We start from the raw sequence: 20,297 nt of genomic DNA, 5'->3' as shown, positions 1-20,297 counted from the left end.
ATACAAATTTTCTTTAGAGCTAGAAAAAAGGCATCAGTCACAAAATCAAATGACAAAATATAAGCAATAACTCTCTGATTAGCTAGCCACCAAAACAATAACGAACCTAGCCGCACGGGATTAGCCGAGCGGTCTTAGGCGCTGCAGTCATGGACTGTGCGGCTGGTCCCGGCGGGGGTTCGAGTCCTCCCTCGGGCATGGGTGTGTGTGTTTGTCCTTAGGACAATTTAGGTTAAGTAGTGTGTAAGCTTAGGGACTGATGACCATAGCAGTTAAGTCCCATATGATTAAAAAAAATAACAAACCGAAATGTAACCAGGATATAATTAATGATTCTCCTTCTCCCATGTCTCCCTCTCCCCCCTCCCCCCCCCCCACACAGACATAAACACACACACACAACAGATGACAAAAAAAATCAAACCACAACAAAAACAAAAGAAAGACAAAGACACAACACCGTTGGCAACACACACACACACACACAGAAAACACACATATGTTGATCACAAAATCGAAAGTACAAGTGATATATGCAGTGGGTGAAAGAACGCCAGAAATCGGCCAGCTGGAATATGGAAAATGACGAATACATCTCCAAGACCACACACATGAGTTAACAGCGCAGGAAATCGTAACACCGAACGGTAAGTTCACATTACGAACTTTGTGCTACAAAAGTTAATTTTAACCTAAAAAAACAAGAGAAAGGCACAACAAAATGTAATATACCAGCATATTATATCTACTACATAATACGTTTATTGTATGTAAAAAAAAGGCAACATGTATTACAGGCCACTGACGATGCTTCCCAAACAAATGAAGCGAAACGCTTATGGCAGCAAACTAACTGCCTTCAACTGGTTGCATAGACGATACGTAAGGTACCTCCAAGAACAAAATTTTAAGAAAAAATCAAATGGCTCTGAGCACTAAGAGACTTAACATCTGAGGTCATCAGTCCCCTAGAACTTAGAACTACTTAAACCTAAGTAACCTAAGGACAGGATTCGAACCTGCGACCGTAGCAGTCTCGCGGTTCCACACTGAGCCAAAATTTTAAGACTCTGTAATGTGCCTACCTGTGGCAATGGCTTTTGTTCAGTAGCGACATGAATGCCTGTCAGTTCGATGATATTCGGAAGGTGAGGCCGAGGATAGTTCATGATGAAGTGGTTGTTGATGAGCAGGAGACTAAAATTCTTGTCCGTCTCGTGGACTGGCGGGGGATCCGGACCGACGTATTTTCGCATGATCACCTCCTGCATGGGAGCTATTTCAAAGAACCACTGGTACATCAGCCTCAGGTAGAAGTAGGTGTTGTACAGCCGCTGCCAGAAGTCCATGTGGTCGGAGAAGCCGAGCCACATGTCGGGCATGTAGGCCGGGTTGACGGGGTTGCCGTGGCTGTGGTACACCGACAACGGCGGCGACAGGGTCAGCACACCCACCAGTGGTGGGGACCCCACCTTGTGCACTAGACCAAAGTAGGCGAAGTAGCCCAGGCGCTCCACCACCACCAAGTCGAACTTCTCACCAGATCTGAAATCCAGCCACCAGTTGTTCAAAATCAGTACCACAACAAACTCACGACTGAATGTACACTCGACAAAAAACTAGTCACCTCTATGAGACATCACGCTAATACGGTGCAACAGTCCTCTAGCCATTATTGAATGGCCTCAATTCGTTGAGGAAGAGAGTCCACAAGTTTCTTCAGGTATGTCATGCCCATCTGAAGGAACTCATTGAAGATTAGATCCCATAGAGCAGCCAAACTATATGGATATTGATACATTTCACCCACTGTTACAAATAGTCACAGGAATCATTCCATGAAATTTCGGACGAACTGCCAGATGTCATCAGTGCGAGGGGCATTCAATAAGTAATGCAGTACATTTTTTTCTGAAAGCCGGTTGGTTTTATTCTGGATTCCAATACACCACATTATTTCCATCTGTTTTAGCTACAAAATCCTATTTTTCAACATAATTCCCATTCAATGCGACGTCCCTACCCCACCTTACTGGGAGAGCCTGTATGCCCACAAGCTACCAACCTGCTGGTCGACGTCGGAGCCAACGTCTTGCTGCACCAACAACGTCCCCATCATCCACGTATTGCTTCCAGCAGATTGGATCCTTCATTGGGCCAACTAGATGGAAGTCGGAAAGAGTGAGATCCAGGCTGTGGGGTGGATGAGGAAGAATAGTCCAATGAAGTTTTGTGAACTCCTCTCGGGGTGTGTGCAGACTTGTGTGAGGCCTTGCGTTATCATGGAGAAAAATGGTTCAAATCGCTCTGAGCACTATGGGTCTGAGGTCATCAGTCCCATAGACTTAGAACTACTTAAACCTAACTAACCTACGGACATCACACACATCCATGCCCAAGGCAGGATTCGAACCTGCGACCGTAGCAGCAGCGCGGTTCCGGACTGAAGCGCCTAGAACCGCTCGGCCACAACGGCAGGCTATCATGAAGAAGAAAAGTACATTTGCATTAATTTTGTGGCACCTCGAATGAGAGTGTCCGCACGTCCCAACATTGCAGGAGTCACAGCAGAGTGCGGCCGGCCGGCATCCTGGGGATCGGACAGGTTTGTGCGATCTTATTGCGATGATGACAGATGCCTCGTCCAACGACTGACCAAGTTTTATTCAGTGTTAGCTCTACGTAGACGTTCTGCGAGCTCTAGTGAATACCGGCGATGCTCTGATTTGGTACCAAAATCAGCTCAATGACAGCTCCCTGCTTACAGTTGACATTTTGAAGGTTAAATATGCGCCGCCACCCAATGGAACTTCGTGAAACTATAAAGTCGAAGCGGGAATATTCCACGCTGCCCACAGCAAATTCCACATTTCTTTCAACCAAAACTGGCCGAGAAAAATGTGTTGCATTTCTTACTGAACACCCCTCGTAGGTTTGAAAGATTACCGTCAAACCTCCTTGCCTAGGGACGCCAGATGAAAGTTGATGTCGTCAAGTGCTGAATGAAAATTTAGCAACGGATAACTTGGGAGGGGAGCTTGAGAGCGCTACCTAGAGGACGTGCCCTTTCTGTTCGATACTAGGTAAGGGGCTCGAGGGCTCACACGCTGATGTGTGGATCCCTGCATTCTATATCTTTTATTTTAAATGAATTTCTTTAACTTGACTCCTATGTGATTTTTGGGGTATGTTAAAGATTGATGACAATTGATTACCTATTTATTTTAAACATTATCACTCGACTTTACAGCGATTGCAGCAATTGTTGTGGTTAAAGATATTATAATTTTACAACTTATAGCTCGGGTATATTATATACTAATCTGCACGCACATTTCTACGGGAATGACGGAATTGCATTGGCCAAATGTATACCACCAAAGTCTCCCAATACTTTACATGGGACATCCACTATGTGATGAGGATAATGGGCAAACTGGGGACCAGATACATTAACACAGGGGGTCAAATTTCCGAAATTAAACGAGAACATTCGTTTCCTTAGACAATCCGAAGCTGGAAATAAAAGAATTATTACAAATATTCAAACACCTCTCTTCCACGCGTGAACATCGAGACAAACGCACTGAGGGCATGTCTGCTCACTTACCCATCTTCTGTAACACTCCCAGAATATCGCGGGCACCCACAGGTCTTCCTGGGCACCGGTGGAGGGGATGGTCGAACCACTTGGCCGTGACCAACCTCTCCACCCCAAATCTTGTGACACTGGAACGTCTTTGACTTTGACGTGCCTGTGCTGTCTCTCTGAACCCCTGCCCAGGAGTAAGGTTGGCACTACTATACTATGGAACTACTTCCCAACTAAGATTTGGCCACGCTTTATGGAAAGGTGTGAGGAGGATTAGGAAAGTTCATGTCCAGATTCACATTCACGTACAAGAAATGCATAATACACGACACATATAAATACGTATTGTGAAGCCTGACACATTTCTTTCCACCCGTCCACATGGGTTCTGTTGCACCCGTTTGTATTTCCCGGTGCGAGTGAGCAGCGAAACCTGCTGCTTATGGAGCGGAAACTACTGTACCGTTTCAGATTCTGTGGGCGCTACGGCTGTTTGATGAAAAAGTTTCAGTGCAGATGCACAACCAACGTCTGAGGTTCTACAGGAATCATAAATTTGAACGGGAGGTTGGGACTTTTGGGTCTGACGGAAGCCCTGTCCCGATGGCGCAGGCGGTTACGGCAGCCGGTCTAGAGTAGCGGGGCATCCACGGTCAATTCCCGGTTCGGCACAAATTTTCTACTCTCGCCGTTGCAGGCCTCAAGGCCCCGTGCGGCTGGAAGTCTTATTTCCTTCCTTTCTCTCTCCTATTCCATTTCCTTTCCATTCATTTCACTCCAGTTATTCAGAGATGTCAGTAACTCGCTGTCACAATGTTTCGGCGTAGAGTCTTCTGGCCATCTTAAGGTGTATACTGGCGAAAGCTCACTGAGCTCTCTTGTTTAATATTCCACAGGCAAATGCGTGGTGTACCAAGTTGTCACTGCACATGCGTTTCTTAAGCGCATATGCTTCTGCTGTAATTCTGTCCACTGCTCTGAGTGCCCTCTGTGGTGAAAGTTCACTCTTTCGATAACACACCAATCGTCTTCACACGATAAAATCACTGAACGATGCCGTCTACGCAGAGTACTAAGGTTTCCTGTAACTGGATTCCATGCATTATGTAACTGGCAACTGCCGGCCGGGTTGATCATGGCCTAAGACAGTCGTATTTCGAGTGATTCATATATACAGGGTGTCCCAGGAGGAATTGGCCAATATCCAGGGGTATTACAGGAACGAAACTTTGAAGCAAAAACGTCTAGCAAACATGAGCTCCAAAATGCAGATCTTAAGAACAATGAGCACTATTTCATCTTCAAAATCACGAAACAAATTTCTTCTTCAGCAGTCTCGTCCTTTCCATGTACTGAAAGGCGGTAGTATGATCCAAAACAAGATAAAAATTGTGACGTGACAGTCACATATCGCTGTGAGATATCTGATTATTTTTGCGCTTATTTCTTGGCTGTTTTTCAGGAGAGTATAACGCTTTCCAACTCAGGAAGAAGGTTTCGCGTTATCTTGTTAGAAACGACTGGCCTCGGGTATGGTGTACTGTGATCTGACTCGACCACTGGAGGTTAGTCACACTGCTTTAGAGAAGGGATATGGTCCCCAGGGCACTGCAGTTTGCAAAAGTCGGGTGCGATAAGCCCCTGCTCCACACTTTCGTCAGCAAATGCCAATGGATTGCCCGTTTGAAGGCAGTCTGCCGCTAAGGCACTGAAAGACTCTAGTGTATCAACGAGCGTGACGATTCACCTCCCTCTACGCATATTTAAGAACGGACCGCCGTGGCTCTGCTCATCCGGTGTGAGAAAATTCGTTGCCTTTCACTCCAGATTTTGTTATCCAGTTAAATGTGCCTTGTTCGCCACCATGTTTTGCCGACAAGGTGTGGTACAATAAGAGGAACATGCCCAGCAGTCGGTACCAACCTCTAGCATGTTAAGATTCGTTCTGTAAGTCAAGAATGAAAAATTTGTGCAGGTTTCCCCTGTATTCAAATACATGAAGCGAATATTCTCACTGGTCACTTTGGCAATGGTTGCGAGTCCTCTCTGCCACGTAGAATTTTTCAAGAAGTGGGGAGTCAGTGGGGAGTCAGATTTGATGAAGGATAACTTGACGTACTTGTTTTACAAGAACAATATTACAGAATGAGATTTTCACTCTGCAGCGGAGTGTGCGCTGATATGAAACTTCCTGACAGATTAAAACTGTGTGCCGAACAGAGAGTCGAAATCGGGACCGTTGCATGTCGCGGGCAAGAGCTCTACACTATATCACTTGCCCGCGAAAGGCAAAGATCCCGAGTTCGAGTCTCGGTCCAGCACACAGTTTTAATCTGCCAGGAAGTTTCGAGAACAATATTTTCTGAAATCGTGGTAACTATTCATCAATAAATCGGTTTCTTCAAGATAATTCATAATGTTCGAAACCAGTAATGTTCGAAAATCCTTTCGTTTGACAGAACATAACTGGAGGCCCTTGTCGGTTGACGCCCTCTAACGCACTCGAGGTTACCCGGGGCACCGTTTTCCTACAGCTGTCTCGCCCGTCCTAACCCTGTGCTCACTGGCGGGGTTAGGCGCACGCTTGCTGAGTTCGGAGAGTTGTAAGGGCCACTCTTTTTCATGGAAGCGTAATCCACTTTCCGAAGAGGTGACAATTTTTCAGATTTTACTACGCAACATGTGTCTTTTGATTAGCTGTATTTTTGTCTGAGTCCTGTACTTGTTAATTTTGCATTTGCGAGGTGTTCATATTAGGAAAGCTTTTTGCGTTTCTCCCTGCAGACCTGAGTGTTCCAGGTAAATTGGTACCTTCACACTGTGTTAGGGAGATTTTGTAATTTCAGTTGAGATTCTACAGAGCTCCCCCTCAAATGTTGTACGTGTTTTTGTACTGGTTTAAATAGCGGCGAATTCTTCGTCATTTCGTGTATTTTTTGTTCAGTTATTTGAGCGAATAAATATCTATTGTATTCAGATTTGATTTGAATTTCAGTACCTAGAATTTTCTTGTTTCTTCCTGGTTAGACGACGCCCTACGTATAATCATAACCAGTTTATCTGTATTTCTAATTACTTTGTTTCACTGGGATAGTGTTCCGTTGCAACACAGTGACAAAACCTCCCGATCGTTCATTTTATACGCAGATGTGATCAGCTGTTTAACTGACGCAATACGAGCATTGAACTTGCTGATCTAGGATACTATTGATGATGATGCAAGTACAGTCGGATACCTACAACTTTGCGCGACAAAGTAATTGGCGGTTACATTTCAAAATTTGCAGTTGAAATGGTCTCTAAACTGCAAATGTTCAAATGTGTACGAATTCCTAAGGGACCAAACTGCCGAGGTCATCGGTCCCTAGACTTACACACTACTTAAATTAACTTATGCTAAGAACAACACACACACCGGTGCCCTAGGGAGGACTCGAATTTCCAGCGGGAGGGGCCGCGAAGTCCATGACATGACGCCTCAAACCACGCGGCTCTAAAGTGCATACGTTAAGAGTTATGAGTACTTGTTCATCTTCGATACTGCGAAACACGTTTGTTGTACTGAACAAGTGCTCATAGCCCTAAGGGATGCCTTTTAGAGCCCATGTTTTCTAGACAATTTTTTCCTGCTTCGGTCCGCACTACCTCCTCCACCTTGACGTTTTTGCTTCGAAGGATCATTCCGGACATATCCCTCAATATTGACCATGACTGTTGAGATACTCTGTATAATGGAACGAATGTGACGGCGGTTTCCAGATTTGACGTACGTCTACATCTACATCTACATCTACATGGATACTCTGCAAATCACATTTAAGTGCCTGGCAGAGGGTTCATCCAACCACCTTCACAATTCTCTATTATTCCAATCTCGTATAGCGCGCGGAAAGAATGAACACCTGTATCTTTCCGTACGAGCTCTGATTTCCCTTATTTTATTGTGGTGATCGTTCCCCCCTATATAGTTCGGTGTCAACAAAATATTTTCGCATTCGGAGGAGAAAGTTAGTGATTGGAATTTCGTGAGAATATTCCGTCGCAACGATAAACGCCTTTCTTTTAACGATTTCCAGCGCAAATCCTGTATCATTTCTGTGACACTCCCATTTTTCGCGATAATACAAAACGTGCTGCGTTTCTTTGAACTTTTTCGATGTACTCCGTCAGTCCTATCTGGTAAGGATCCCACACGTCGCAGCAGTATTCTAAAAGAGGACGGACAAGCGTGGTGTACACGGTCTCCTTAGTAGGTCTGTTACATTTTCTAAGTGTCCTGCCAATAAAGCGCAGTCCTTGATTAGCCTTCCCCACAACATTTTATATGTGTTCCTTCCAATTTAAGTTGTTCGTAATTGTAATACCTAGGTATTTAGTGGAATTTACGGCTTTTAGATTAGACTGATTTATCGTGTAACAGAAGTTTAACGAGTTCCCTTTAGCACTCATGTGGGTGACTTCACACTTTTCGTTATTCAGGGCCAACTGCCACTTTTCGCTCCATTTAGATATTTTTTTCTAAATCGTTTTGCAGTTTGTTTTGATCTTCTGATGACTTTACTAGTCGATAAACGACAGAGTCATTTGCAAACAACCGAAGACAGCTCCTCAGATTGTCTCCCAAGTCGTTTATATAGAGAAGGAACAGCAAAGGGCATATAACACTACCTTGGGGAACGCCAGAAATCACTTCTGTTTTACTCGACGACTTCCCGTCAATTACTACGAACTGTGACCTCTCTGACAGGAAATCACAAATCCAGTCACATAACTGAGACGATATTCCTTAAGCACGCAATTTCACTACGAGCCGCTTCTGAGGTACAGTGTCAAAAGCCTTCCGGAAATACAGAAATACGGAATCCATCTGAAATCCCTTGTCAATAGCACTCAACACTTTATGTGAATAAAGAGCTAGTTGTGTTTCACAGGAAATATGTTTTCTAAACCCATGTTGACTGTGTGTCAATAGACAGTTTTCTTCGATGTAATTCATAATGTTCGAACACAATATATGTTCTAAAATCGTGATACACATCGACGTTAACGATATGGGCTTGTAATTTAGTGGATTACTCATACTACCTTTGTTGAATATAGGTGTGACCTGCGCAACTTTCCAGGCTTTGGGTACGGATCTTTCGTCGAGCGAACGGTTGTATATGATTGTTAAGTATGGAGCTAATGCATCTGCATACTGCGAAAGGAACCTATTTGTTATACAGTCTCGACCAGACGACGTAAGCCCTCCACCCTGTACATTCCCGGCCATGGGCTCCTGTGCAAAATATTATGTACTCACTCTCTTCTACAAGTCTTAGAAGTTTGTAACGGGAACTTCCGAACACCCTGTAGATGAGACTAGCGTTCATCACAGAAGGGGCTCGGAGCAGCGCACGCAGCTGCATCAGAAGCATATGTGCTCATGCCATGCATGCGCAGTGACAAGTAGTCACCCCATACTGCTCCAGTGGGGTATTATATAGGGAAGCTCAGCGTACGTTCGCCTGCATACGCCCGAAGACGGCCAGCAGACTGCCCCGAATGTTTTTGCAGCAAGGTACTGTTGTCCCACAGTTCACCAGTAAGGTCATGGAATAATCTATACTCCTGTAAGGTAACTTCACAGCCACATAGATTTTCCAGAACATTCTTCGAACCAGGAATATATGCGTACACCTTCTGAACCCAGCTGTCGTCATCTTGGTAGACCAAAGAAACTACAACGCATTCTACATGACGAAAGGTCAAAACAAGGTCGCCGAGAAGATTACACTACATTCTTGTTTCCTGGATGTAGCCAATTTCTACTCTTGAGTTTCATTTTGCTATTAATTCCGTATAGTCTGCACTTGTTAACGTAATATGGTGTTTGTTTACAAATTTTAATTAATAATAAAGATCCTTACAGTATGTTCCAGCGGAAAGAACGCTGAGAAACGTCATAAATATACATTTTCAACTTTAGCTGTTGCACAAGCAGATATACACTGAAGAGCCAAAGAAACGGGTACACCTGCCTACTATCGTGTAGCACTCCCTCGAGCACGCAGAAGTGTCGCAGCACGACGTGACATGGACTCGATTAATGTCTGAAGTAGAGCTGGAGGTAATGAACACAACGAATCCTGCAGCGATGTCCATAAATCTGTAAGAGTACGAGGGGGTGGAGATCTCCTCTAAACAGCACGTTGCAAGGCATCCCCGATACGCTCAATGATGCTCATATCTGGAGAGTTTGGTGGGCAGCGGAAGCGTTTAACCTCAGGAGACTGATCGTGCAGCCACTCTGTAGCAATTCTGGACATTTAAGGTGTCGCATTGCCCTGCTGGAATTGCCCAAGCCCGTCGGAATGCACAATGGACGTGGATGGATACAGGAGATGAGGCCGGATGGTTACGTACATGTCACCTGTCAGAGTCGTATCTAGACGCATCATGGGTCACAAATTTCTTCAAATACGAGGTGCGGCTAGAAAAAAACCGGACTGATGCTGGAAAAAGCATTTATTTACAATTATTTACAATTTCATGTTATCTCCTTCAATGTACTCTCCTCCTCGGTCTCTACACCGCTCCATACGAATTTTGCACTGTTCATAGCAATGCTGCAGATCATTTTCGGTAAGTCCATACATTACTTCCGTCGCTTTTTCTTTTATTGCTTCAACAGTCTCAAATCTAGTTCCTTTCAAAGCTGACTTGACTTTAGGGAAAAGAAAAAAGTCACAGGGGGCCAAATCAGGTGAGTAGGGTGGATGATCTAAGATGGGAATGTTGTGTTTTGCCAAAAACGTCTTCACTGACAACGCACTGTGAGCTGGGGCATTGTCTTGGTGAAGGATCCATGACTTTTTTCTCGACAAATCGTTCCGTTTTCTCCGTACTCGCTCACGTAGGGTAGCCAGGACGCTAATGTAGTAATGCTGATTCACTGTTTGTCCCTCTGGTACCCAATCAATGTGCACAATCCCTTTGATGTCAAAAAAAAAACAATCATCATTGCCTTGAATTTCGATTTTGACATTCGTGCTTTTTTTGTCGTGGAGAACCAGGAGTTTTCCAATGCATCGATTGGCGTTTAGTTTCGGGATCGTAAGTAAAAAACCACGATTCATCGCAAGTAATAACATTTTGTAAGAAGGTGGGATCACTTTCAATGTTTTCCAGGATGTCAGAACAAATCATTCTTCGGCGTTCCTTCTGTTCAATTGTGAGACACTTTGGAACCATTTTTGAACACACTTTGTTCATATTGAAACTTTCATGAAGAATCTGGCTAACACTTTCCTTGTCAACTCCTGCTAACTCAGACACTGCTCTGATTGTTAAACGGCGATCTTGTCGAACAAGTTTACCGATTTTTTCAATGTTTGCATCAGTTTTTGCTGACAATGGTCTGCCAGTGCGATTGTCATCACTGGTGTCTTCGCGGCCATCTTTAAATCGTTTAAACCACTCAAACACTTGTGTTCGCGATAAACAATCATCGCCGTACACTTGTTGTAGCATTACAAACGTTTCACTTGCAGATTTTCCTAGTTTGAAACAAAATTTGATGTTAACACGCTGTTCTTTCTGTACACTCAACATTTTCCGACGCACAGACAAAACGTCAACTACTTAAAACAGACGCCACGGGCAGACTGAGTGCAGGAGGCAGATGAAACTCGAGCAGTAGGCGGAGCGAGAGTCACGTGACAGGCCACGCGACTTTCAGCCTTATTGCATTCGTTTTATTGTTTCACCAGTACTAGTCCGGTTTTTTTCTAGCCACACCTCGTACATACGCTCCACACCATTACAGGGCCTCAACCAGCCTGAACAGTCCCCTGCTGACACGCAGGTTCCTTGGATTCATGAGGTTGTCTCCATACCCGTACACGTCCATCCGCTCGATACAATTTGAAACGAAACTCGTCCGACCAGACAACATGTTTCAGTCATCAACAGTCCAAAGTCGGCGTTGAAAGGCCCAAGAGAGGCATAAAGCTTTGTGTCGTGCAGTCATCAAGCGTACACGAGTGCGCCTTCGGCTCCGAAAGCCCATATCGATGATGTTTCGTTGAATGGTTCGCACGCTGACACTTGTTGGTGGCCCAGCACTGATTCTGCAACAATATGCGGAGGGGTTACATTTCTGATACGTTGAGCTATTCTCTTCAGTCGTCGTTGATCCCGTTCTTGCAGATCTTTTTCCGCCCGCAGCGATGTCAGAGATTTGATGTTTTACCGGATTCATCATATTCACGGTACACTCGTGAAATGGTCGTGCGGGAAAATCCCCACTTCATTGCTACCTCGGAGATTCTGTGTCCCATCGCTCGTGCGCCGCCTATAACGCCACGTTCAAACTCACATCAAATAACCTTCCATCGCAGCAGCAGTAACCGATATAACAACTGTGCCAGACACTTGTCTTATATAGGCGTTCCCGACCACGGCACATATCTCTGTATTTGAACACGCATGCGCGTACCAGTTCCTTTGGCGCTTCAGTGTAACTGACGTCGGTCGAATCAGCTGAGCGGTTGCGCGCCCAGCAGATGTCAGTGACCCTGACTCCGCGGCCGGCTGCCGGCGAACAGGCAGGGCTCTTTCGGGCTGGCTACTGGAGTGTATTCGGTCCGACTCAGAATTCTACGATGACACATGTGGCCCATCCGATGCGTACTTGGTGTCGGTAGCCGTGTCGTCGGATGATCTGCTACCTACCCCTGGTAGGTTACAGCACCCGAAGCCACCTGAGTGTTGAAGAGGAATGTGGATCCCAAGAGTCCCTGCTGCTGGCTTCCGCGCGGAAGTCCGGTATTGGCAGCACTCTGTGATGTGGTGTTGTTGGTAGTAGTGACGGATACAGAAAACCCTCAAGGAGGACGCGCTAAAGATATCTTGAGCTACCTTTACTTACACTGTAAAAAAAAAAAAAAAAAAAAAAAAAAAAAAAAAAAAAAAAAAAAAAAAAAAATCATCATCAAATCACAGGCAAAGGTTAGGAAAGATCTATTTAAACTGATTATACACGTGAAACTTCCTGGCAGATTAAAACTGTGTGCCGGACCGAGACTTGAACTCGGGCCTTTGCCCCCAGGCTGGGGCTAAGCCATGTCTTCGCAATATCCTTTCTTCCAGGAGTGCTAGTTCTGCAGGGTTCACAGGAGAGCTTCTGTGAAGTTTGGAAGGTAGGAGACGAGGTACTGGCGGAATTAAAGCTGTGAGGACGGGGCGTGAGGTGTGCTTGGGTAGCTCAGTCGGTAGAGCACTTGCCCGCAAAGGCAAAGGCCCGAGTTCAAGTCTCGGTCCGGCACACAGTTTTAATCTGCCAGGAAGTTTCATATCAGCGCACACTCCGCTGTAGAGTGAAAATTTCATTCTGATTATACACATATATAAGACAGTGACATCTGATGATATAATTGTTACAATTGTGGTTCTCTTCTTTAAATGATGAATTCTATGCGCTTGCTCTTCCTGGCGAATCGGTTAATTACATCTTCAGCTAGACAATCAGTGTCAGTGTGAGTGTTCAACAGAGCTAAACCATTAAATCGATCCTCCTCCATTGTACTCTGTACAAGAAAGCAGTAGAATATTCGCGACTTTTCTCGAACAAATGACAGACAGAATAACGTATCGAGATCACTAGAATGGTCGCGACTTTTCTCGTAGGTGTGTGTTAGCTATCTCTGTGCCAGACAGGAACGTATAAAATGCGATGACGCGGACGCGCGTGCTACATAGGAAAGTACAACTACTCGATAACTCGATTCAGTCGAGTCGGCTGCTGAAAGAAACTAACTAGTAGTGTGCGGGGTGACTGGCGCGGGCGGCGCGGGTGTCAATGCGGGAGGCCCCGCGGAAGGGGGGGGGGGTCGGGGGCTGGGGAAAGGGTGCACGCCCCGCGACTCCTCCCCCCCCCCCCCCCCCCGCCCTATCTATCCGCCACTGGTTGGTACTTAGTTAGTTTCTCCACCGGCAGATGGTTGGCGGCAAGCAGCATGAAGCTCATCAGGTGAATGCCATCATCTTGACTACATCTTTGTCTAGTTCATAGACCGTGCCGGAGCACCTAGGACATAGTGTGGTGTCACCGCCAGACACCACACTTGCTAGGTGGTAGCCTTTAAATCGGCCGCGGTCCGTTAGTATACATAGGACCCGCGTGTCGCCACTATCAGTGATTGCAGACCGAGCGCCGCCACACGGCAGGTCTAGAGAGACTCCCTAGCACTCGCCCCAGTTGTACTTTGCCGACTTTGCTAGCGATGGTTCACTGTCTACTTACGCTCTCATTTGCCGAGACGATAGTTTAGCATAGCCTTCAGCTACGTCATTTGCTACGACCTAGCAAGGCGCCATATTCAGTAATTAGAATGAATTCTGAACAGACAATATTGTGAATCATGTACCGTCAAGAGCGACGTTCATCATTAATGGATTAAAGTTAAGAACCACACTAATTACGTCCGCCTTCTGAATTCTAATTCCTTGTCATGTTCCAGACCTCACGTCAGTATAGTCCTTCCCTCCTTACGCCAGCCTGCGTGAGCTAAAACGCGTGCATTTCGGCCTCCTCTAGTAACACGGTGTTGGCTCTTCAGCATAGATTCGCTACAGTATCGCAGTCATGGATTCGAGTGCTATTCTGTGATCCCAAAGATCAGCTCGTGACGAAAAAATCCGAGCTGATTGGAGGGCCCTGCCCATAATGCTTCAAACCTTCTCATTTCCAAATTGATCCAATGATCTTGTCAGCCAAGACAAAGTTTGGCAATCGTGAGGACAAGCAGAAGAAACTCTCGGCTTGTGCGGGCGGGCATTATCTTGCTGAAATGCATGCTCAGTATGGCTTAGCATGAGGGGCAACAAAGTGGGTTGTAGAATATGTCAGCTTACCGCTGTGTTACAGGATCCCGCGGATTACAGCCAAATGAATTGAAATGACACTCCAGACCATCACTTCTGGTTGTCGGGCCATGCAGTGGGCGATAGTCAGGCTGGTATCCGACCTGTGTCCTGGGCTTCGGCCTGGAATCTCACTGACTGGAACAGAACTGTCTTCTGTGATGAATCCCGCTTGGAACTGAGCCCATATGACCAGTGAAGACGTGTCTGAAGACGCACCTTACAGCGGTGGGATACTAACCTGAATTTCGCCTGCCATACGGCCCAACAACCAGGAGTAATAGTCCGGGATGCCATTTCATTTCGTAGCAGGACTCCTCTGGTTGTCATCCAGTGCATCCTTACAGCACAACGGTCCGTCGACGATATTCTACTGCCCGTTTTGTTGCCCTTCATGGCAAGCCATGCTGGGCTTACATTTCAGCAACATAATTCCCACTAGCACTCAGTGAGAGTTTCTGCTGCTTGTCTCCATGCTTAACACACCCTACCTTAGCCAGCAAGGTCGCTGCACCTCTCCCAATTTGAGAACGTTTGGTGCATTATAAGCAGGGCCCTCCTTCTGGTTAAGTATTTTGATGATGTAACTCGCCATTTGGACAGAATTTGGCACGACATCCCTCAGGAGGACATCCAACTCCGCCAATCAATGCATTAGGACTAGAGGTGAAGCAACGCATTATTAATTTGTTCAATTCGTGAAGCTCTTTCTCTTCAATAAATTATCAATTTTTTCTGAAACTGCAAGCATTTGCTTGTCTTTATATGTACACCACATCTACCGACTTCCGTCGCATTTAGATAATTCCTTCTTGGTGCGTCTTTTTTTCTATCTTAAAGTGTACTCAGGGTGTACACGTGGACAAGAAAAAAAAAATCCCGGATTTCCCGGTTAAAAATACTTCCTCCCGGACGATAATATACTTTTTCCGTGTTATGTGATAGTATACTTTTCCTCGGAACTGTAAAACTTATCAATCCTTTGAATGGTTATGGTTCTATACACCGATGTAGAATTTCCCGGCCCTTAAAAAACGAAACTCAATTAAGGGGGGTAGGACGTCAAACAGGCCGACTTGTAGCAGGAGAGGCACCACAGGACATTTTATTTTCTACTGTCTATACTTTTACAAATAAATTCATAAAACTTTGTCAGCATGACCAGGAAGGATTCACACTCATAACAGTGGAAGTGCAAAAACATAACAAAATAAATTCTTTTTTAGATATGAAATTTCATCATTTTTTTCACTTACTGATGGCTGCATTTATTGGTATAGGTACATTTTTCTTCACAAGTAAGAGAGATTCTTTGATGAATTTTGCACAGCATACAAACCATACTTACAGGTGTATGAAACTCTAGAATTTTCCAAATCTTTTAAAAACTGTGGTAAAAAATGAGATACTTAACTACAAAATTTGATTTTTTTTCTAAGCATAAAGTTTAAAACGTATCAGCTCATTCATTTTTTCATAAATTAAATAGATTCTAGAGTTTCAGACACCTGTAAGTATGGTTTGTCTTCTGTAGTGGTCAATCCAAGGATTGGCTTGCAACAGCTACAATGGCAGCTTGTCTCCATTCTGTGCGTCTTTCAGCTTTTCTCTTCATTTATTTATAGGTGTTACATCCCACATCTTTCACGATTTGATCCATGAACCTCAGTCGTGGTCTTCCTCTTGGTCTTTTTCCCTCGACATATCCCTCTATGATTGTGTTCAGGAGTCCTTTATGTCTTAATAGATGGCCTGTAAATTGCACTCTTCTTTTAACATTGAAACTCCAGAAGCTTCTCTTCTCGCCTGCTCTTTCCAGAACCACTTCGTTTGTGGTTCAAATGGTTCAAATGGCTCTGAGCACTATGGGACTTAACATCTATGGTCATCAGTCCCCTAGAACTTAGAACTACTTAAACCTAACTAACCTAAGGGCAGCACACAACACCCAGTCATCACGAGGCAGAGAAAATCCCTAACCCCGCCGGGAATCGAACCTGGGAACCCGAGCGTGGGAAGCGAGAACGCTACCGCACGACCACGAGCTGCGGACACTTCGTTTGTGCCCTTGTCGATGCATTTTATTTTGAGCATGCGTCTATAGCACCACATTTCAAAAGAATTTAGCTTCTGGTCTTCCTCTGTCCCGAGAGTCCATATTTCACACCCATAGCGTGCCACACTTCACACATATGATTTCAAAAATCTTTTCCTGATTTCAAGGCTGATGCTCTTAGATTTTAATATGTTTTTCTTCTTGTTAAAAGCAGCCTTTGCTTGAGCTATTCTACTTCTCACTTCTGCCTTGCTCCTTCCATCCCTGGTAATATTACTTCCCAGATAAGTAAATTTATCAACTTGTTCAAGCAGTTCATTGCCTACATGAACTTGGACTTTCACTTGATCTTTTTTGTCGCATGCCATTACTTTTGTTTTCGCTTTATTAATTCTCATATTATATTCTTCACCCATAACTTTATCCATTCTATTCAGTAGGACTACAAGATCTTCTTCACTTTCAGCCAGGACAGCTATATCATCGGCATATCTTATCATATCTATTCGTTGGCCATGAATTACTACACCTGTCTGTGAATTTTTTCTTACTTTTTTCAGCCCGTCTTCAATGTATACGTTAAAGATAACAGGGGATAGTACGCAACCTTGTCGGACACCTTTCCGTATCTGCCCCTCTTCTTGTTTTGTCCGTCCACGGATAACTGCTGTCTCGTTTTTGTACAGGTTTCATATCATTTTTCTATCTTTATGGTCTATTCCTACTTTTTTGAGTACCTCAAACATCTTATCCCATTTAACATTATCAGAGGCTTTCTCTACATCTACGAAAGCTATGTATGTTTTCAGCTTCTTATCTAGTCGTTTCTCTATTATTAGTTTTAGAGCAAATATTGCTTCTCTGGTTCCTCTATCTTTCCGGAATCCAAACTGGTCTTCGGAGAGTGTAGCTTCGACTTTTTGTTCTACGCGTTTTAGGATAATTGAGGTTAATATTTTAGAGGCGTGCGTTACTAGGCTGAGCGTCCTATAATTTTCACATCTTGTAGCATTTGCCTTCTTTGGAATGGGGATCATAATGTTTTTCTCAGTCTGTAGGAATTTTACCCTGCTCGTACATGTTGAAAACAAGATTATACAACTCCTGATTCAGTTTTGCTCCTCCAGATTTCAGAAGTTCAGCTGGGATATTGTCAATACCAGGCGATTTGTTGTTTTTCAATTTTTTCAGAGCTAGTTCAAACTCTTCCTTTAATATAGGTTCACCTATGTTGTGCGCATCTACTTCTGTTCCTTCTTCCATGATATTTTCAGACATGTCTGGTCCGCTGTACAGTTTTCCTACATATTGTTTCCAACTTCTTGCAACTTCATCATCTTCATCCAACATATTGCCATTTTCATCCATCACAGCCCTACACTTGTTTTTTCTGTTTCCAAAGCAATGTCTCACACATTTATAGGCCTTGTCGATATCTCCCTTCCTCATGTTGTCCTCAACTGAAATACAGAGATCATCAAGGTATTTTTCTCTTGGTTGTTTTGCCTCTCTGTTGATTCTGTTTTTCAGACTCTTGTATTTCTCTTGGTCTTCCTTCTTCACAGAATTTTTTAATTTCCTTCTTTCTTCCATCATATTTAGTAGGTCATTAGTGATCCATTCCTTCCTTTTCTCTGTCCTTTCTTTTCCTATTACTTCTTCTGCTGCTTCTAAAATACCAGTTTTTATTTTTTCCCACCTGCTTTGGATGTCATTGCAGCCCTATGTATTTGTGTTCTTGTCTGTTTCTAGTTAATAGTGCTTCAGTGTATTTTTGTTTTTCAGGTTTGTCAAATCCCATTTACATGTACTTCTTTTTTTAATGTTCTTGAATTTTAGTTCAGTCGTCATCACAACGAGTATGTGGTCACTTTCCACATCACAGCCTGGATATGATCTGCAGTCCTTAACTTGGTTTTTAAATCTTTGCTTCACTAATATGAAGTCAATTTGATATCTGTTAATGTCACCAGGCATTTTCCAAGTATATCTTCTTCTTGGATGATGATTAAAGAAGGTATTTGTAATGCAAAGTATGGTTTGTATGCTGTGCGAAATTCATCGAACGGTCTCTCTCTTACTTATGAAGAAAAGTGTACCTATAGCAACAAATGCAGCCAATAGTAAGTGAAAAAATGATGAAATTTCACATGTAAAAAAATTATTTTGTTATATTTTTGAACTTCCACTGCTACGAATGTGAATCCTGAATCCTTCCTGATCATGCTGACAAAGTTTTATGAATTTACTTGTAAAAGTATTGACAGTGGAAATTAAAATGTCCTGTGGTGCCTCTCCTGCTCCAAGTCGGCCCGTTTGACGTCCTACACCCCTTAAAATAATAAAACACGTTTTGGAAAGATCTTTGATATGCAGAAACATGTACACTGCATATTTTCGTGATGTAGTCAGCCAATGGCAATATCGCTGTTAAGTAGCGCGTGCACACAAATAGGGAAAGTTAATCGTTTAAATTAATATACATAGTTTTGCTACAAGAAAACAAAGCTTTCACGTATAATATTGGTCTCGAAGATTAATAAGCTGCAAGAGAAGCTAAGCTTTCACATATAATGTTAATCTTTTTGGGCGCGTTACACTTTAAGATACATCACACAAATGTGCCAGTAAAATATTTAATAACGACATAAATGTCTGATCTGGACTCGAAATTTTTCAAAATGGCCGTCCTCAAAGAGTTGATTTTTAAATGACAGTCAAACGTTCTGTGATTTAAGATATTCATCGTACTTTCTCACATATAGTTCATCTTGCGTCAAAGGAAATTTACTTTGAAAGTAACGCTTTTCAAACAACCATTCGCAATATTTTCCCGCGACCTGTTAGAAATGGGTTCGTTTCAGTACTTGCCAGAGAGCGCCAAATATCAGGCGTCACCGCACTTGTGCAGCTACGATGATGCAGGAGGCCCGTATGTTCGTACGTGTAAAACATTAAAAGATCTTACATTACGTCATAAAAGAAACAAGACATCAGAGGATACTCCAAAAGCATCGGAATTTCGTGAACCATACTTAACTGCATAATTCGGCTTAAAGTGCAGATTAGTATGTAAATTTTCTTGGAGTAGCAGTACTGTTTTCTTATGTTTGGTTCTTTATTATGGCATAATGCCATAGGTGATAGAAGATGAAAACATCCACTTCTGAAATGCAGCGAACACTTGAAACTAGCCAATAGTGTGGAATTAAACACTTCGTTTCAAATAAATTGACTGCCTTAATGGAAAAAATTAATAAAAGCGAAACTTCTTTAGCAGACCGACAAAAATGATGTGGTTTCTCGAGCTGATTACGTGTATTTTGTCACTGCCTACTAGATAAAACGAAATAGGTCGGTCTAACGTTGCAGCAATTGTAACACACACCAAATAAACGAGACTGTTTTGGCACAAACTGTCATTTTTATAACACGACAGAATATAAGTCACAAAGTACCAATATCTAATGCTCATTAGGCATACTACAAGGAAAAAGCTTCAGATTCTGAAATAGTTTTACATTTCATTCATACGCTCCAGCTTCTCAAGCATGAGATCGAAAAGTAGTAGTACGAAATCTTTATATAAATTTGGAATCGTCATATTCTTCCATAATTTGTGTGAATCCCCCTTTCTTCTCCTTCCTCGTTCTAACAATCTTGTCATCACTAATTCTATAACTATTCGTGCCAGTGTCAAAACTTTTTTTTTTTTGGTTAACTTCACTAACCCTGACACAATCA

At 43.5% G+C, this 20,297-nt stretch overlaps 1 protein-coding gene across 1 annotated transcript in view; it reads right to left on the bottom strand.

Moving 5' to 3' along the window:
- Positions 1-20,297, bottom strand: part of LOC124622173 (UDP-glucosyltransferase 2-like) — a 143,914-nt gene that overhangs the window by 65,153 nt on the left and 58,464 nt on the right. Inside the window, exon 4 of the mRNA XM_047147817.1 lies at positions 1,086-1,545. Coding sequence (XP_047003773.1) covers positions 1,086-1,545 — 460 coding nt within the window. The remainder of the gene's footprint in view (positions 1-1,085; positions 1,546-20,297) is intronic.

This window comes from Schistocerca americana, chromosome 7 (genome assembly GCF_021461395.2).
Source record: "Schistocerca americana isolate TAMUIC-IGC-003095 chromosome 7, iqSchAmer2.1, whole genome shotgun sequence".
Classification (NCBI taxonomy): Eukaryota; Metazoa; Arthropoda; class Insecta; order Orthoptera; family Acrididae; genus Schistocerca; species Schistocerca americana.
Note: the sequence above shows the minus strand (reverse complement) of the source record. Positions and strands in the feature narration are given on the sequence as shown.